The sequence below is a fragment of the Lycorma delicatula genome, chromosome 10 (assembly GCF_047948215.1).
Source record: "Lycorma delicatula isolate Av1 chromosome 10, ASM4794821v1, whole genome shotgun sequence".
NCBI classification, from domain to species: Eukaryota; Metazoa; Arthropoda; class Insecta; order Hemiptera; family Fulgoridae; genus Lycorma; species Lycorma delicatula.
The window spans coordinates 87,605,680-87,621,114 of NC_134464.1; the positions used below are offsets into that span (position 1 = coordinate 87,605,680).

Consider the following 15,435-nt stretch of genomic DNA (forward strand, 5'->3'; position numbering starts at 1 on the left):
CTTCTATTTCATTCTTATATTTCTACCACCGTGGCAAAGAAATGAATTTTTCGTCGTGACAGGTGTGTGCACTTTAGTTACCATGGTTACTGTTATTCAGTCTTTTGTAATTTAATTTCTTTTTCGGGATTTTATAAAGCCTGAATACTATAATTGTTATTTATCACTATTATTCTCACAACCGTGAGGATAAGAAGGAGTGCGGGGTCCAGGGGGCGGAGCTTTCAGGGTAAACGGGAATGGCGACCGAAGCGAGCTCTGCAGGTGTCTACAGCGACATTCTCCCCTAAAATACAGGAATTGCGAGCGAAGCGAGCTCCGCGGCCCCGAGGAGCCCCTGAATTGGCTTCGGGGTTCGCCTGAGCCGATCTGGATTCTGAGGGTCCAAGTTTTAGATAGACGGGCTGGCTAGTTTGTTTTAAAACCACTAAATTTATCCTTAATTTTACCGACCTGAAAGTTTGTTACATTCTTTGTGACACACTGTGTACATACTTTCTGAACGGTCTTTTAATGATATCATCTTTACTGAAAATAAAGGTCGTTTTAAGGTTAAGCTAGTTATATACTTGCGAGAATATATACTTGAGAGAAATGTGAAAATACGGTAATTAATTTGTGCTGCAATCCGGTAATTTTGATTTACACATTTAATAAAAATAATTTAAATATTTTTCAAAATATTCTCGTTCGAACAGATTTTTATAAAGAATTAATCTCAATATCTGTCTGTGAAAAGTCTTTCTTTCTTTTTTACATTGTAATCATGATTTATAATATATTACATATTTATGTATTATTTAAGAGATAAAATCATTAAACGAAAAACCCGGTACTTTGGCTTCTATCTCAAACTTGAAAATTGGCTTTTAAAAAAAAGCCAATTTTCAAGTTTAAGGCTAAGGAAGTAAGTTCAATTATTTTTTATTATTTCTAGTAAATTATAAATTAAAAATAAACAATTGCTTATTAAAAGATATTATTTTACTCCTGAGATATTTTATTACATGATATTTTATTCTTTCTTTTGCTACTTTATAATTTAAAAAACAAACCAGTTTACGATTTTAATACTTATTTTTATTTATCTAAATACAAGTTTAATTATTTTTATTTTTTTATATATTATTTATTTAAGCCTGTTTTGTAAAATTTTGATTGGTAATTTCTATAAAGAAAAAAAAATCAACATTCAAAAGTAAACATTTGTTTTAACAGTTTTTATTCCAATATAATTTATAAAAGAACCGCAACATGTAAAATATATAAAAATAAAAAAAAAATTATCAGTAAAAAGCGATAATATTTCATTATTTTCTATTTTTTTCTTCTCAGTTTTATAGATAAATTAATACCGCATATTTATTAATATGAACTCGCTATGAATATCTTACGACAGGTTTACAAACATAGCTTGTTAGAGTTAGTTAAACCGTCCTCAAAGGTTTATCATAATTTGATATCTTAATGTTTTAATAACTTTATTGTTAAAAAAAAATGTTATCTGCCTTTTTAAATTTATGAAGATTAAATCTACAATACTGTAATAATACAGTTTTTCTTCTATTTTTAACATAGAACCGTAAAACAAATTTATTATGAACTTTCTTGTTCGTCTAATCGGTCAAATATGCTCTTTTTATAACGAATAAAGTCTATAATATATTATTATTTTATTTTATTATTTTTAAGTCTTATTTTAGTATTATTATTATTTACCTATTATATCTCACCTAAAAAAAAGAGATTAAATTAAAATTTATCGTTGTTTCATTGCACTGAACACACGTTAAAGAACTCATTTCCAACTCGCTTTCAATTACTTTGAAAATAGTTTGTAAAAAAAACTTTTCAGTCTTATTAGTCGTTTGCTCTGTTAATGGCGATTCTAACCACAGAAAATAAACGATATTAAGAAGAGCCCCACTCACATAAGACGGTAAGATATACAATTAAAAATTAGAAACAGTATCTTGTATTCGCACCCCGATTGTAATTTCACAGTCATCAACGTTTTACGGCCTTAAGCTATCTTCTTTTACCTAAGTATTACATCGTGCCATGAAAAAATCCAAACATAATTCACTTAGAATTCAAGTTCCAAGTCAAAATCCAATGAACAGAGTAGTTTATCGAGTACTTTTTTCTTTTTCCTTTTTAGCCTCCGTTAATTACCTTTCAATTATTCTTTAAAGGATGAATGAGGACGATATGTATGAATGTAAATGAAGTGTAGTCTTGTACAGTCTCAATACGACCATTCCTGAGGTGTGTAGTTAATTAAAACCCAACCACCAAAGAACACCGTTATCCACGATCCAGTATTCAAATCCGTATAAAAATAACTGACTTCACTAAGGAGTTGAACGTTGGAACTTTCGACTTCCAAATCAGCTGATTTGGGAAGACGCGTTCACCATTAGACCAACCCGGTGTGTTAGTACTACGCGAACCAAACGGATTTAACATTTACTAAATATCACTCTGATCTTATTACATTCAGTACCGGGGCAAGTATCATAAACACAATCCAAAGTCCTGAATTTGAGTGAAAACAGTATGAAGCATCCGGCTGAGAACATGTTTAAACCGGAATCAACCCAGATCCGTGGGACGAAGTAAACCATTTGTAGAAAGAATTACCTGAAATCTGATGAAAGAATCAAGGTCGAGAAGTCCTTGATTGGAGAATTCGAGAAGCCGTAATCGGGTTGAATGCTCGTACACAAGAATCAAAGGTGAATCCGGGCGGTCCTTGTGTATGACCCAAACGCATAACCTCAAACCTCAATCGGCAGTCGTGAAAAATCTTTTGTCTATTTATAAATCACTAGAGGGTTGTCCCAAAAGTAACGTACCGATCACATGCGCGCAGAAACGAAGACATGGAACGACTCGCGGCGTAGACCAGAAGTTTGTAGACTTAAGTTTCACTAAGCAGACCGGGTAAGTTTGTTCGGAGATTATTAAACGGGTGGGTTGTTTCAAACCGAAGGGGCCATTCTAGTATTCATGTATACCGCGTTGAAACCTGGACGGTCAAGGTGGAAGACCGGAGGAGTTTTGATGTATTCAAAATGCGGGCCTACAAAAGAGTGCTGCGCGCCGCATGGACGGAAAAGAGGCCGAACAACTTTATTATAAAAGAGCTAGGTATACCGAGGAGGCTGTCCGCAATATGCTTCCATAGCATTCTGCGTTCTTTCGTCCATATAGTCCGTAGGCCCGGCGAAAATCTTGATAAGCTAGTCTCATTAAGGGAAAAATCGAGGGCAACAAGTCACGTGGAATACCGCCGTAAAGATGGCTGGACCTAATTGAAGAAGCTACTGGAGAAACGTTTGGCACATTGAATCGAATAGCAGAGGACCGTGAGCTATCGCGGGAAATTGTCAGCGGGATATGAATCGGGTCACCGGTTCTCAGATATGAGAGGAAGGATCACCGATGGACGATGCCAATGCTGTCCGAAGTCGAGGTAGAAATGAATTCTGATCGCGTAACAAAATTCTAACGATGCGCATATATCAAAATCGAAATTTTAAGAGGCGATACTTTGCAGTAATTTTTCAGTCGTTTGTGTGAGAAGTATGCGATGATGTTACTGCAGGTAAAACCGTCGTAGAGCATTTAGCATAAACAATTAACGGAGGACAAAAGAAGTACAAAAGAATTAACGGAGGACAGCAGATGAGCCACGCTTAGGCCGGCTTTTACTGCAATTGACAACGCAAGCATCGATACGTTGTTATACGAAAATCGTGTCATGACAGTAAGAGAAATCAAAATTGTAAACCTAATACCAAAAACTATAGGGCACAGCATTTTAACGGAATATTTACACAAAAAGTCAGAGCACGATCAGTACCCGACCGACTTAATGTGCAGTAAAAAGCGGCAGGTTTAGAAATTACACCATATGAAAGGGAAGGCAAGCAGTTCTTGAATCGAAAAATTACTATTGATGAAACATGGATACACGATTTCGAAGTAATAAAGCAGTGTTTTGAGAGCCATCCTTCACCTAGACGAAATAAATGTCGTCACGTGCAGTCAAAAGTGAAGCAAGTGATGATTTGCGCTTACGATAAAGAGGGTGTAATTATTACGTACAGAGTACCAGACGGTGGTTACGTGGCTGCTATTTACCACAGAAACTTTATTCGGAAGGTTTTGCGACTGAAACTTTGAAAATTGTGTCCTGAAGAAATCAACAGTAACTTGTCAATTTTTCATGACAATACGCGCCCGCATATTGCAAGGTCTGTCGTTAATATTTTCGTCGATTTTGCTTGGAAAACACTTCGCCATCTACCATCGGTGACCAGATAATATTGATGGCTAGATGGCTTCGCCGTATAGCACTGATTTGACTCCGCCGGACTTTCATTTCTTTTCAAAGCTGAAAGAATCATCTCGAGGAAATATTTTTTAGTAGTTTGAAAGATTTATCGACTACGGGTTACCCAGGAAATTCGATTCCTCAACAAAGATCAATTCTGCTGACGGTAATCCAAAAGCTGCCAGACAGATGATGAGCTTGTATTGCACATGGATGGGATTATAATATTGAAGGGTTGTAAAATTGATTTCTTGTACAAATAAATTTTCTTTGAATCCTGATGAACTGTGGGTAATTCTTGGGTAAACCTCCTTATATTGATCGGTCAACCGATAGTAATGCTTTCAGAATCTAGATATATTTTCTAGTCCAGCCTCTATCTAGTTCTCTCGGATTACTACCGTAGCCTTGTTTGCTATGTAAAAATTACTTTCAAAAAAATATATAACGTACTGTCACTACTCGCTTAGCGCTTTAAATCTTTGTTCATAATCCAGCTGGAGTCGTTATCATTGTAGATCGACTGAAGAAAACCGTTTCGGATTGTTCGTAAAATTATAAAACACTGAATTTCTTTTTAAATTAAATCTATAAGGTAGAATTATAGCTATTATTAAAACCGTTTACGTTTAGTTTCTTTAAAGGTAAAGTATATACACATAAATTCAATCAAATGATCTCTTTTTTTAGTAATTCTGGCTTAGTATTCATAATGTGAATTACGAACAAAGGAATAAAAAAGTTAGTTAAAAAATTATTTAATTTACATCTTTACAATAACAGAAATACTAACTTAAAATTTTTTTTTAATGTATGTCGATAAAATATATGTTTACAGTCTGCCCTCAAATTGATGTTTAAATTAATTTAAATATCGTTGTATTTAAAGCATTTTTATTTTTATGTTAAGTGTAAAACTAGAACATCGAGTATTTTTTTATTAAAACTAGCTGCAGAGGCACGCCCTCCACAGCTAGGCCCTCCGGGCGGGTTGCTCTGGCCGGCGGCGTCTCGGGATTGGATTATTGGGTGTCCAAAATTGATTACCTCTGTGTAAAAATATATATTTTTTTTGACTGATGAAAACTGATGTAACGAAAGTTAAATTAGAAATTTAATTCTAGAAATTGATATTATCGAATCGGTATTTTCCGCTAGTGATCGGTACGTTCCAGTGCCTACTTTTGGGTTATAGTTCATTATTTTATGAAGAACAATAATCAAATAAATTTAAAAAAAATAAATAATATATATATATATATATATATATATATATATATATATATATCGGTATACACCTGACCACCAGGAGACATGTACTAACGAATCGAGATTTTCCGCTTGTGATCCGTACATTCCGTGCTATGCTAAGAGGACGGACACATACACAGACAGACGCAAAATGCACTGTAGTAGGGTAGGATAAATAATAATCTGATTAATATTAAAATTGCAGAATATTACTCGTATGTTTACTATCTCAAACACTGAATTATTCTTCATCTACTACAACCTTTCATTTTCCTGTTTAGCCTCCGGGAATTACCGTTCAAGTTTTACTTCAGAGGATGATGTGTATGAGTGTAACTGAATTGTAGTCTTTACATTCTCAGTTCGACCGTTCCTGAGATGTGTGGTTAATTGATTCCCGGCCACCAAGAAACAGCGGTATCCACGATCTAGTATTCAAATCCGTATGAAAATAACTGATTTTACTAGGACTTAAACGCTGGCTCTCTCGACTTCCAAATCAGCTGATTTGGGAAGACGCGTTCACCGCTAGACGAACCCGATGGGTTGGCAAATAATGAAACTATAATTTTGGTACCAAGTAACAGATTGATTGATACATCCGAAAGTACTCTCAAACAAAAATTTTATTCCCCCTCTACTTTTACTTAAATATTATACATTTTCTGCATAAAATTTCATTCTACCTTAAATTCTGAATAATATAATAAAAAAAAAATAATAAGATAGAAATTGGTACCAATAAAACATAAATTTAGCGAATGAGACATAAATTAAAGGTCTTATAATTAAGACTTTTAACTTAAGGGTGTTAGTGCACCGTTTTATTTACAAGGATGAAATAAAGAAAATACCTATTTCAGTCATTTGAAATAATAAATTCACAGAATTTAGATTTATTTGTGGTTCACAGTGCAAAACTGCACATGATAAAATATTTTACGTCCATTTTTTTCTCGTATCACTCAACGTTTTATTTTATATAACACTTTGTAATAAAACATAATTGAAAAGAAACTTTTGACTTTGAAAAAATAAGATATTTCTAATAAAAGTAGCAGTTAAAAAAATAAAAATAAAAGAATTTATGTATCTAACAGTGATTTAGTAAAAACTCATGCCGGCGTACTTATGCAAGGCTCACTCTGGGTCTTCACTTGTTTGCCGACTAAACCACAAAGCTACTTTATTTCGTAAAAATTAGCTGTTATTCTATAACAATAATATAAAATTTATAATTTTTAGGAAATGATCTTAGTAACTTCGAACGAGGCAGTAGACAAAGAAGCTAAGTACACCGCTGAAATTATTCTAATTTGCTCCATTATAGTATGATGTTTTTCCTTGAAAAATGAAATTAAATAAAGACCTTTAACAATTAGAAATCAGTATTATATTCAGATATCGAAACGGATTTCAACATGTAACTTAAGACCCAGAATCGGTTCTTTAGCAGAGACCTACTAGATATATTTTTAATGAAAATTAATTGAAATTACATTTGTTATTTCATATAATCCTCAAATTATTCAAATTTTACTATTTCTCAAATTATATCTCTGTTCAAACGAATTTAAAAAAATTTTTAATCGGCTAAAATTGGGTTTTTCTAAGGAAATATTAGAAAGAACCCTGGCAGTATAGGTAAAGTCTAATTCAGAACTTTAGTAATTAATTTTCTAAACACATTAACACGTCAGGAACTGGGTGGAGCGAAAGCGCGGTAACAGGCTACGAATTCACCCAGTTCCGTAAATTTTATTTTAAATACGTAAATTTTTATCAGAAGTAGAATAATTAAATGATTTCAGAGATTTAGTTATACACAAAATGTGTTTGCACTTGTTTCTTGAATACTATTTACTCGAATTTCACGAGAAAAAATCGGTGTTATTCCCTTGTTTCCTTCATTTAATGAAACATCTGAAATAGATTTATGTAACTTCTACAATTATAATTTTTAATATACCTATGTTTATTTAATCTTAATATATTTTAAGCAATAATAACAGTATGTATATAAAATAATAATAACACCAAATTTTATGTAAGTAAACTTACCTGATGTTTTTTGATAATATTTAAAGTTAAACTTTCTTGTATTAAGAATGATGCGATCCAAATGAGAATATATCCATGAAAACTTGATTTTAAGTTATATTCAAAAATCATTATTTTTTGTTTTATTTTAATAATTTATCTTCCTTTTTTAATTGTCTGTAAAAAAAAAAAAAAATAAAAATTATCAGCGAATCAGGAAAATATTAAGTTACAAATAATTTTAAGAACTATATTTTTTGTTAGGGAAATAATTAATATAAATTATTATATGTAGGCATAAATATTTTTCAAGTTTGTTAATGGTTCTTTACCTGGTATATCTTTTTTACGTATTTTGAATAAAATTAAATTATATTTTCTTTCTGACTTGGAAAAATAAAGTTTGGCAACAAAAATAGCTTTTTTTCGTTAAAGAACTCAGAGATATTTCTTTTGTTTCATCAGTATTTTTATTTTTTTCTATTTCTTTATATTCCTATTTTTATATTTTTTATTTTGCATTTCTTAAGCAGTTTTTATTAATTGAGCATCAAATGGTGGAATTCGCTAGAAGATAAAAGTAATTGAAATATAATTTAGAAAGTTACTTTTAATAAGAAAAAAATTGACAACACAGTTTTTTTTTTGTTTTCGGTTGGGGAGGAAATAAGTTGTGCCACCCGCCGCCAGGCCCACTCTGTCGGCAAGTGCGGGGCTCACCCGCTAAAAAACCTCTACTTCTACTCGCACAGGGGCCGGACCTAATCCATATTGTATGCACACAACCCCTGCGCGATCACCCCGGGGTTCTTATTACCACCTTGGGATAGCACAGGCAGCGTACCCGAGGGGCCATTGACGGGCGACGACTCCGGAGAGCCCCTGCCGCCCGGCCCACGCGTCTGGCCGCCCACAACCATGCGGCAGCGGCAACGGCTATTCTGACTCTAATTGACTACCTTCTTCCGGCTTGCCTTTGTTCTTCTGCTGCCTTAGATATAAAGCAGCCAAAGCCATCACGCGGCTAAAGCCGCGTTCCAGGAAATTCCTACAACTGAGGGTTGTTTCTGATGCGTGGCTTAAACACACATACACACACAACTTAATTAAAAATATTTATCATTTTATTTAAATATAATTGTTCGTTTAATTTAATGATTGTAACTACAGGTCGCGCGCATACCGTATTTAATTCTCGCGGATATGGTGTTCTTAGAGTAATTTTATAACTTATATAGAACAAATTTCGCTTGTCCGATCGTCCGACTGGTGTAACCACGAGGCTTAACGCACCGGGTACCGAATAGATCGGGCGATCGAGTTCGAGACGAAGCCGACCGAGTTAGTTTTTACAAATGAAATATTATTCATTTATTTAATTCTACCGCTCACCAATGGCATCGCAATATAGCAGACGACTGCGCTAGTGCTACCAGCCTTTGAAATATTAACTAAATTAAAAAATAAATAATATTTAAAGTGAAAAAAAAAAAATTTGTGTGGAATTTCAAATTTCCCGGTCTAAGAGGACAAGGGAAAGAGAATTTCCCACAGGGAAAATGGAAATTCCAAGTTGGCGTACTATGACCCTAGCGCTGCTTGTGGTGGCAGGGGGGTACCCAGTACCTTGTGGTGAGCAACCCAGTATGCTCACATAGTCACTAGTTTAGAGCATTTTTTGGGATAGGTGTGCAGATTGAAAAAATGTTTTTTTAAAAATATTGTTGCTTTTTAATTGTTAAAAAATGTGGCTAAGAAAATTATGAAGTTTATTAGGCGAAATCTCGAAATAGTGAGGGTGATCTTGCTTTAGAGCTTCACCTTGTTGGCCTTTTAAGTTGAAAATTTAATGACATCAATACCCTATATATAGAAGTAATCGACCAAATTTGGTCGAAATCGGTCCGGTAGCTCTGAAGATATAAGGTTATTCAGAGGCCAACACCAATCACACGCGCGCGCGAGCGTATATACGAAAATTAACATCCGAAAAAGTTCCATTCGGTTTTTTGGTTTTCTTAGGTGTCAAAACGTCAACATCCGGTGAAAACCACATAAGAGAAGAGTGGACAGATTACAATATTTTCCCTTCTAGAGGTATAGCGCTATATAGATGGGAAAGTAACAATAGATTTAAATAAATTGTAAATAATCTGCAAAAAATATTTTTTTATTCCAATGCTTCCAAGTCCTAAAGCCTTTTTTTTACCAGACGAATGTTTGTGAGTGTGTATGTATATTGATTGACCTGCATTTGTTCTTATATATGTGGACCCCGTTGACCGATTTTTTTTGAACTTGATAGGCAACCTGCGAAGGAAAAGAAAGTATTAAATTTTTGAAAGAATTGGAAACGGGGGTGGGAGTGTTTCAGCTGAATTTCAAATTTTTATTAGGGCACTTTAGCAAAAAAAGTTACTTATATAAGTTAAGTTTTTTTTTATCAAGATCTTAAATTACTAAAAATTGTTATTTAATATTTACCCCTCTCAAAGAAATTATTATATTTTTCTTCTTTTATCTATATATTGTTTCAAAAAAGGAGTTAATGGGAATTTTTTGCATCATATTTTCTACATCAATAGGCCTTGAAATCACTTAACAAATTTTCTCTTCCCACTTCAATAGTCTGGTATTTTTTTTATTTTTAAAAATTTATTTTTAATTTAAATCCATCTCGAAAGTTACCCGTTCCGTCGAAAATTTAAAAATGTTAATTTTTTTATAGTCGTTAGTCTTTAGTATTTCTTGAATTTTGAATTAGCCAAAGTTTTCATCCCCTTCCTAGAAAATTACAATTTTATTTAAAATTACCGCTGTATTTAAAAAGCTATCTTATCAAATTTATTATCATTTGGAGATTATTTTCTTAAAAATTAATTTTACCCAAATGCTTTCCCCGCTTGAATATGGCAGCCCATAAAATGAAAAAAGTGTTTTTTTTTTTGTTATTTCAAATCTTTAATTTTTCAAAACGTATCCTGTTAAGTAATTAAGTCAGCAAAAAAAAAAAAAAAAAAAAAATACCGTCTTCTAATGGGGGAACTCCCAAACTAAATAAAAATATTTTTTTAAACTTCGATGTTAATTTATTTAAAATCAGTTTTACTGAATATTTTAATCGTTAAATACGATTCCCCGATGCATGAAACCCAAGTTTTTAAGTTTTTTCGGAACTGAATATTGTAACTTAACCGGCCTATTCGAGAAAGTCATGCATTTGATTGCCGGCTTTCTTTGAAATAACACTTTCTATCATACCTTCGGCGGTTAATTTTGTAATAATTTTTCTTATCAGTATGTTTCAGATTTTTAAAATATTTTTTTCTAATTTAATGATAGGATTACCATTCCGATGCGTAATTTTGTTTTTCTATTTTTATCGATTATTAGGTTTGCGTCGGTGCTTTATTATCGTTACGCCATTTTATTAATGAAAATTATCAGAAAGTTAGAAAAACTTATTTGAAAATAAATTAAATTGAAGGAATCGAAATACAATAGAAATGAAAATTAGTATATTATTAGTTACGAAAGGTATATTATACTCCAACGACAAAGAATTTCGTTATTTTTGAGCAAAAATTTACACGAGATCAAAAAAGATCTTACATATAAAGCCGAAAGTATTTTGTTTGTCCGTCTGTTTATTTGTTTGTTAGTATGTTCTTGCATTATCCGAGAACCAGCTGACCGATTGCTTTTAAATTTGCAGGATCATTTGTATAATCCCAGGGAAGGTTTTAGCCATAGAACGAAGCCCTCTGAGGGGTGAAAATGTCGATTATAGATATTCATTAAATAAAAAAAAAAAACTAAAAATTAACTTAATTTCTGTCACCACGGCAACAGAAATAAATTTAAGTTTTCCTCGTCTAAGGTCTGTGTACTTTAGTTATTCGGAAAGAAGCGACGAAGTCAACAAAGTACGTTTACAGTTGTAAACGCGACCTAACCTAACAGTGAAATGAAAACGGGGAAAAGTAAGCGTGAAAACATTATATTTCAGTTACCTCGAATTTTTTTAGACGATGTTTTTTCCATTTGATGAACCGTTGGACTCGAATATGTCATTATATTAATTTTTTTAATGTACCTTTATGAATCGCTCTGCTAGATATCAGTACTTGATAGTAGCGTAGAAAAACTTGAAAATGTTCTCGGAATAATAAAATTTAAAAGAAAAAATACTACAGCTTCTTTTAATAGTAAATGCTGTACTGAAGATGAAAGAATTTTTTTAATTCCCAACACTTTAAAAAAAGTAATAAAAGTATCAGTTTACAAGAGATTATACTAGTTCTATTAAAAAAAGGAATAAATAAAACTTTTTTTTTTTTGTCTTCAGTTATTTGACTGGTTTGATGCAGCTCTCCAAGATTCCCTATCTAGTGCTAGTCCTTTCATTTCAGTATACCCTCTACATCCTACATCCCTAACAATTTGTTTTACATATTCCAAACGTGGCCTGCCTACACAATTTTTCCCTTCTACCTGTCCTTCCAATATTAAAGCGACTATTCCAGGATGCTCTAGTATGTGGCCTATAACTATATTAACATCATTAACTGCTAGTTCCATTAATAAAACAGAAAACATAAATAAATTCGATTGGTAAAATCGAATTTAACGATAAAAATCGAGGGTGACACTTACAAAGTAATTATTGCAATATTACATCACGGATATTCGATTCGTGAAGGTAATACTAGTTTTATTAAAACAGGAAAAATATCGTATGAAGTGGACGATACAAAAAAATTGGCCGTGAAATTCAATTTGTTTTTTCTAAGGCAATAAATTTTAATAATAAATCCATAAGATAACAAACAGTAAATCATAAAAAAAAAATGAAAGAATAATGTAACAAAACGCAATGATATCAAAAAAAATTAGAATGAAATTGTAAACCGTACGTTATAAGTCTCGCAGATATCATTTCTTACGCTTAAAAAACAATAATCTCAAATATAAATAAACTGTTTTTAACAAATTGCTAACATGTACAGGAACCAAACAGCAACAATCACATTTGAAGAACATAAGAAAGAAGCCGTAATAAGAAAGGGAGTCCGACAAGGATGTTCCCTGTCTCCGTTACTTTTTAATCTTTACATGGAACTAGCGGTTAATGATGTTAAAGAACAATTTAGATTCGGAGTAACAGTACAAGGCGAAAAGATAAAGATGCTACGATTTGCTGATGATATAGTAATTCTAGCCGAGAGTAAAAAGGATTTAGAAGAAACAATGAACGGCATAGATGAAGTCCTACGCAAGAACAATCGCGTGAAAATAAACAAGAAAGAAACAAAAGTAATGAAATGTAGTAGAAATAACAAAGATGGACCGCTGAATGTGAAAATAGGAGGAGAAAAGATTATGGAGGTAGAAGAATTTTGTTATTTGGGAAGTAGAATTACTAAAGATGGACGAAGCAGGAGCGATATAAAATGCCGAATAGCACAAGCTAAACGAGCCTTCAGTAAGAAATATAATTTGTTTACATCAAAAATTAATTTAAATGTCAGGAAATGATTTTTGAAAGTGTATGTTTGGAGTGTCGCTTTATATGGAAGTGAAACTTGGACGATCGGAGTATCTGAGAAGAAAAGATTAGAAGCTTTTGAAATGCGGTGCTATAAGAGAATGTTAAAAATCAGACGGGTGGTTAAAGTGACAAATGAAGAGATATTGCGGCAGATAGATGAAGAAAGAAGCATTTGGAAAAATATAGTTAAAAGAAGAGACAGACTTATAGGCCACATACTAAGGCATCCTGGAATAGTCGCTTTAATATTGGAAGGGCAGGTTGAAGGAAAAAATTGTGTAGGCAGGCCACGTTTGGAATATGTAAAACAAATTGTTAGGGATGTAGGTTGTAGAGGGTATACTGAAATGAAACGACTAGCACTAGATACGGAATCTTGGAGAGCTGCATCAAACCAGTCAAATGACTGAACACAAAAAAAAGTTTTTAACAAAACGATGCTGATATCAAAAAAGGTAAGACACTACATTTCTATTATCAAAATCTGTTATTAAGTTAGAATTTTCTTTAAAAAAAATACTTGTTAAATATATGTAATAGACAATAGACGTAAAATAATAAATAATAATCAATGTTTACGCTTTCCATGTGATAAGGAAAAAAAAAAATTTGTTACAAAACTCTTACCTTCTCGATTTCATTTATATGTAATACATATCACATTTACAGAAATAATACAATTCTTATGATTATTCCTTGTTTAATAAATGAAATCCATTATGTTAACAGAAAACTAACTGATAAAGAGAGTAAAAGCTCTCGCAACTTCTTGCATGTTTTATGAAATAAGTGGTTAAATTTCCAACATATAAAATCAGAAATAGCGCGACTAGTATAAATCTGTTCTTTGCGATTTAAAAGCATATTATTCTTAATAAAAAATAAATAAAGATAAACCTAAAATAATTTATAAGGTATACTTTTTTATCATTTATCTGCCCAATATTGTTTCCGTACTAAATAGGTAATACAACTATTTTTAGAATGTTAAAAAACGTGTAATTCATGCCAACTGGACACATAAATTTACTGTAATAAAAAATCGTTAAAAACACTTCTCACACTAAGGATATCTGTGTATCTTATAGGAAAAAAATTACCCCGTGATGTTTAAAAACTTGTTTCTATTAATAATCATATAAAAACAACAACATAATGTAATTTTTCATAACATTTGTTGCGAGTATAAAGAAAAAAGAAATACGAATGAAATATGTAAAACGTTTTCTCAGACCGTCGTTATTTTCTGTATAAAATTATAAAATTGAATTTATAATGAAATATATATTTTTCAAAAATGATAATTAAACTATGTTATATTACTAAATTTTGCCTTATCTTTAATCTAGATTATTTAAATGAAAGAATATGTTCTTTAAAGGAAGGATCTGTTTAAATAAATAAAGAAAAAACGCTACTGGGATTTGATTTTTCTTTTTGTTAAATAAAATGAATTATTAATTTCAGTTTAACAGCTTTTGGCTGTACTCCTTTAGATTAAAGGAGTACTCATCTTTTTAAAAAAAAAATCAAAAATATATAGGTCGGTCCATTATGTCGTGTACGTTTTTGAACAAACATAAAAATCTGATGTGGACATCACATGACTTCCTTGTACGCCTATTAAATTACACGTACACATTTTTTTAAAATGAAAAGTACATAAAATATTGTTTAATTAATAATTTCTATTTGTCATATTATATATGATTCTTTCATTTTTTATTTTTGAATTATTGTTTATCGTAATTTTTTTTTACAATCAGAGGTTAATAATAAATAATAAATCAATATATTTAAGTTAAAAAAAGGAGATGAAGTATTGATTCGACTCGATGTGCCTTCCCCTTGTAAGATCCAAATATGTCATTAATTAAAATTTTATTTATCACTCTGGAAACGATGAAAATAAGTATCACTTAAAATATATCGTTGAAAATCTCTAACGAGGGCTTATTACTGCGGTTAAGAAAAAGTCGAAAGTCCAAACCTTTTTGGATTTTCGGTTTTTTTAGACGCTTTTGGTCCAGTCGATTGCAATCAAAAGGGGAGGTACACAACTAGATGTCACAACAATCGTAAATAAAAAATTTCAACATCCTACGGCTAATCGTTTTATTTAAGTTAAGCGAGATACGCACATACGTCACGCCGAAACTAGTCAAAATGGATTGAGGGATGGTCAAATTGGATATTTCTGTTGAAATCTGAAAACCGAAATTTTTGGCAATCACAATCCTTTCTTCGTACA

The 15,435-nt window shown here is 31.9% G+C and overlaps 1 protein-coding gene across 2 annotated transcripts in view; it reads right to left on the bottom strand.

Moving 5' to 3' along the window:
- The window catches only part of LOC142331113 (uncharacterized), a 93,236-nt gene extending 85,432 nt beyond the window's left edge, over window positions 1-7,804 (bottom strand). For both annotated transcript variants that reach the window (XM_075376792.1, XM_075376791.1), the window contains exon 1: window positions 7,655-7,804. In XM_075376792.1, the coding sequence (XP_075232907.1) occupies window positions 7,655-7,765 (111 nt within the window). In that variant the 5' untranslated portion in view covers window positions 7,766-7,804. The remainder of the gene's footprint in view (window positions 1-7,654) is intronic.
- Between the last annotated feature and the right edge of the window lie 7,631 nt (window positions 7,805-15,435).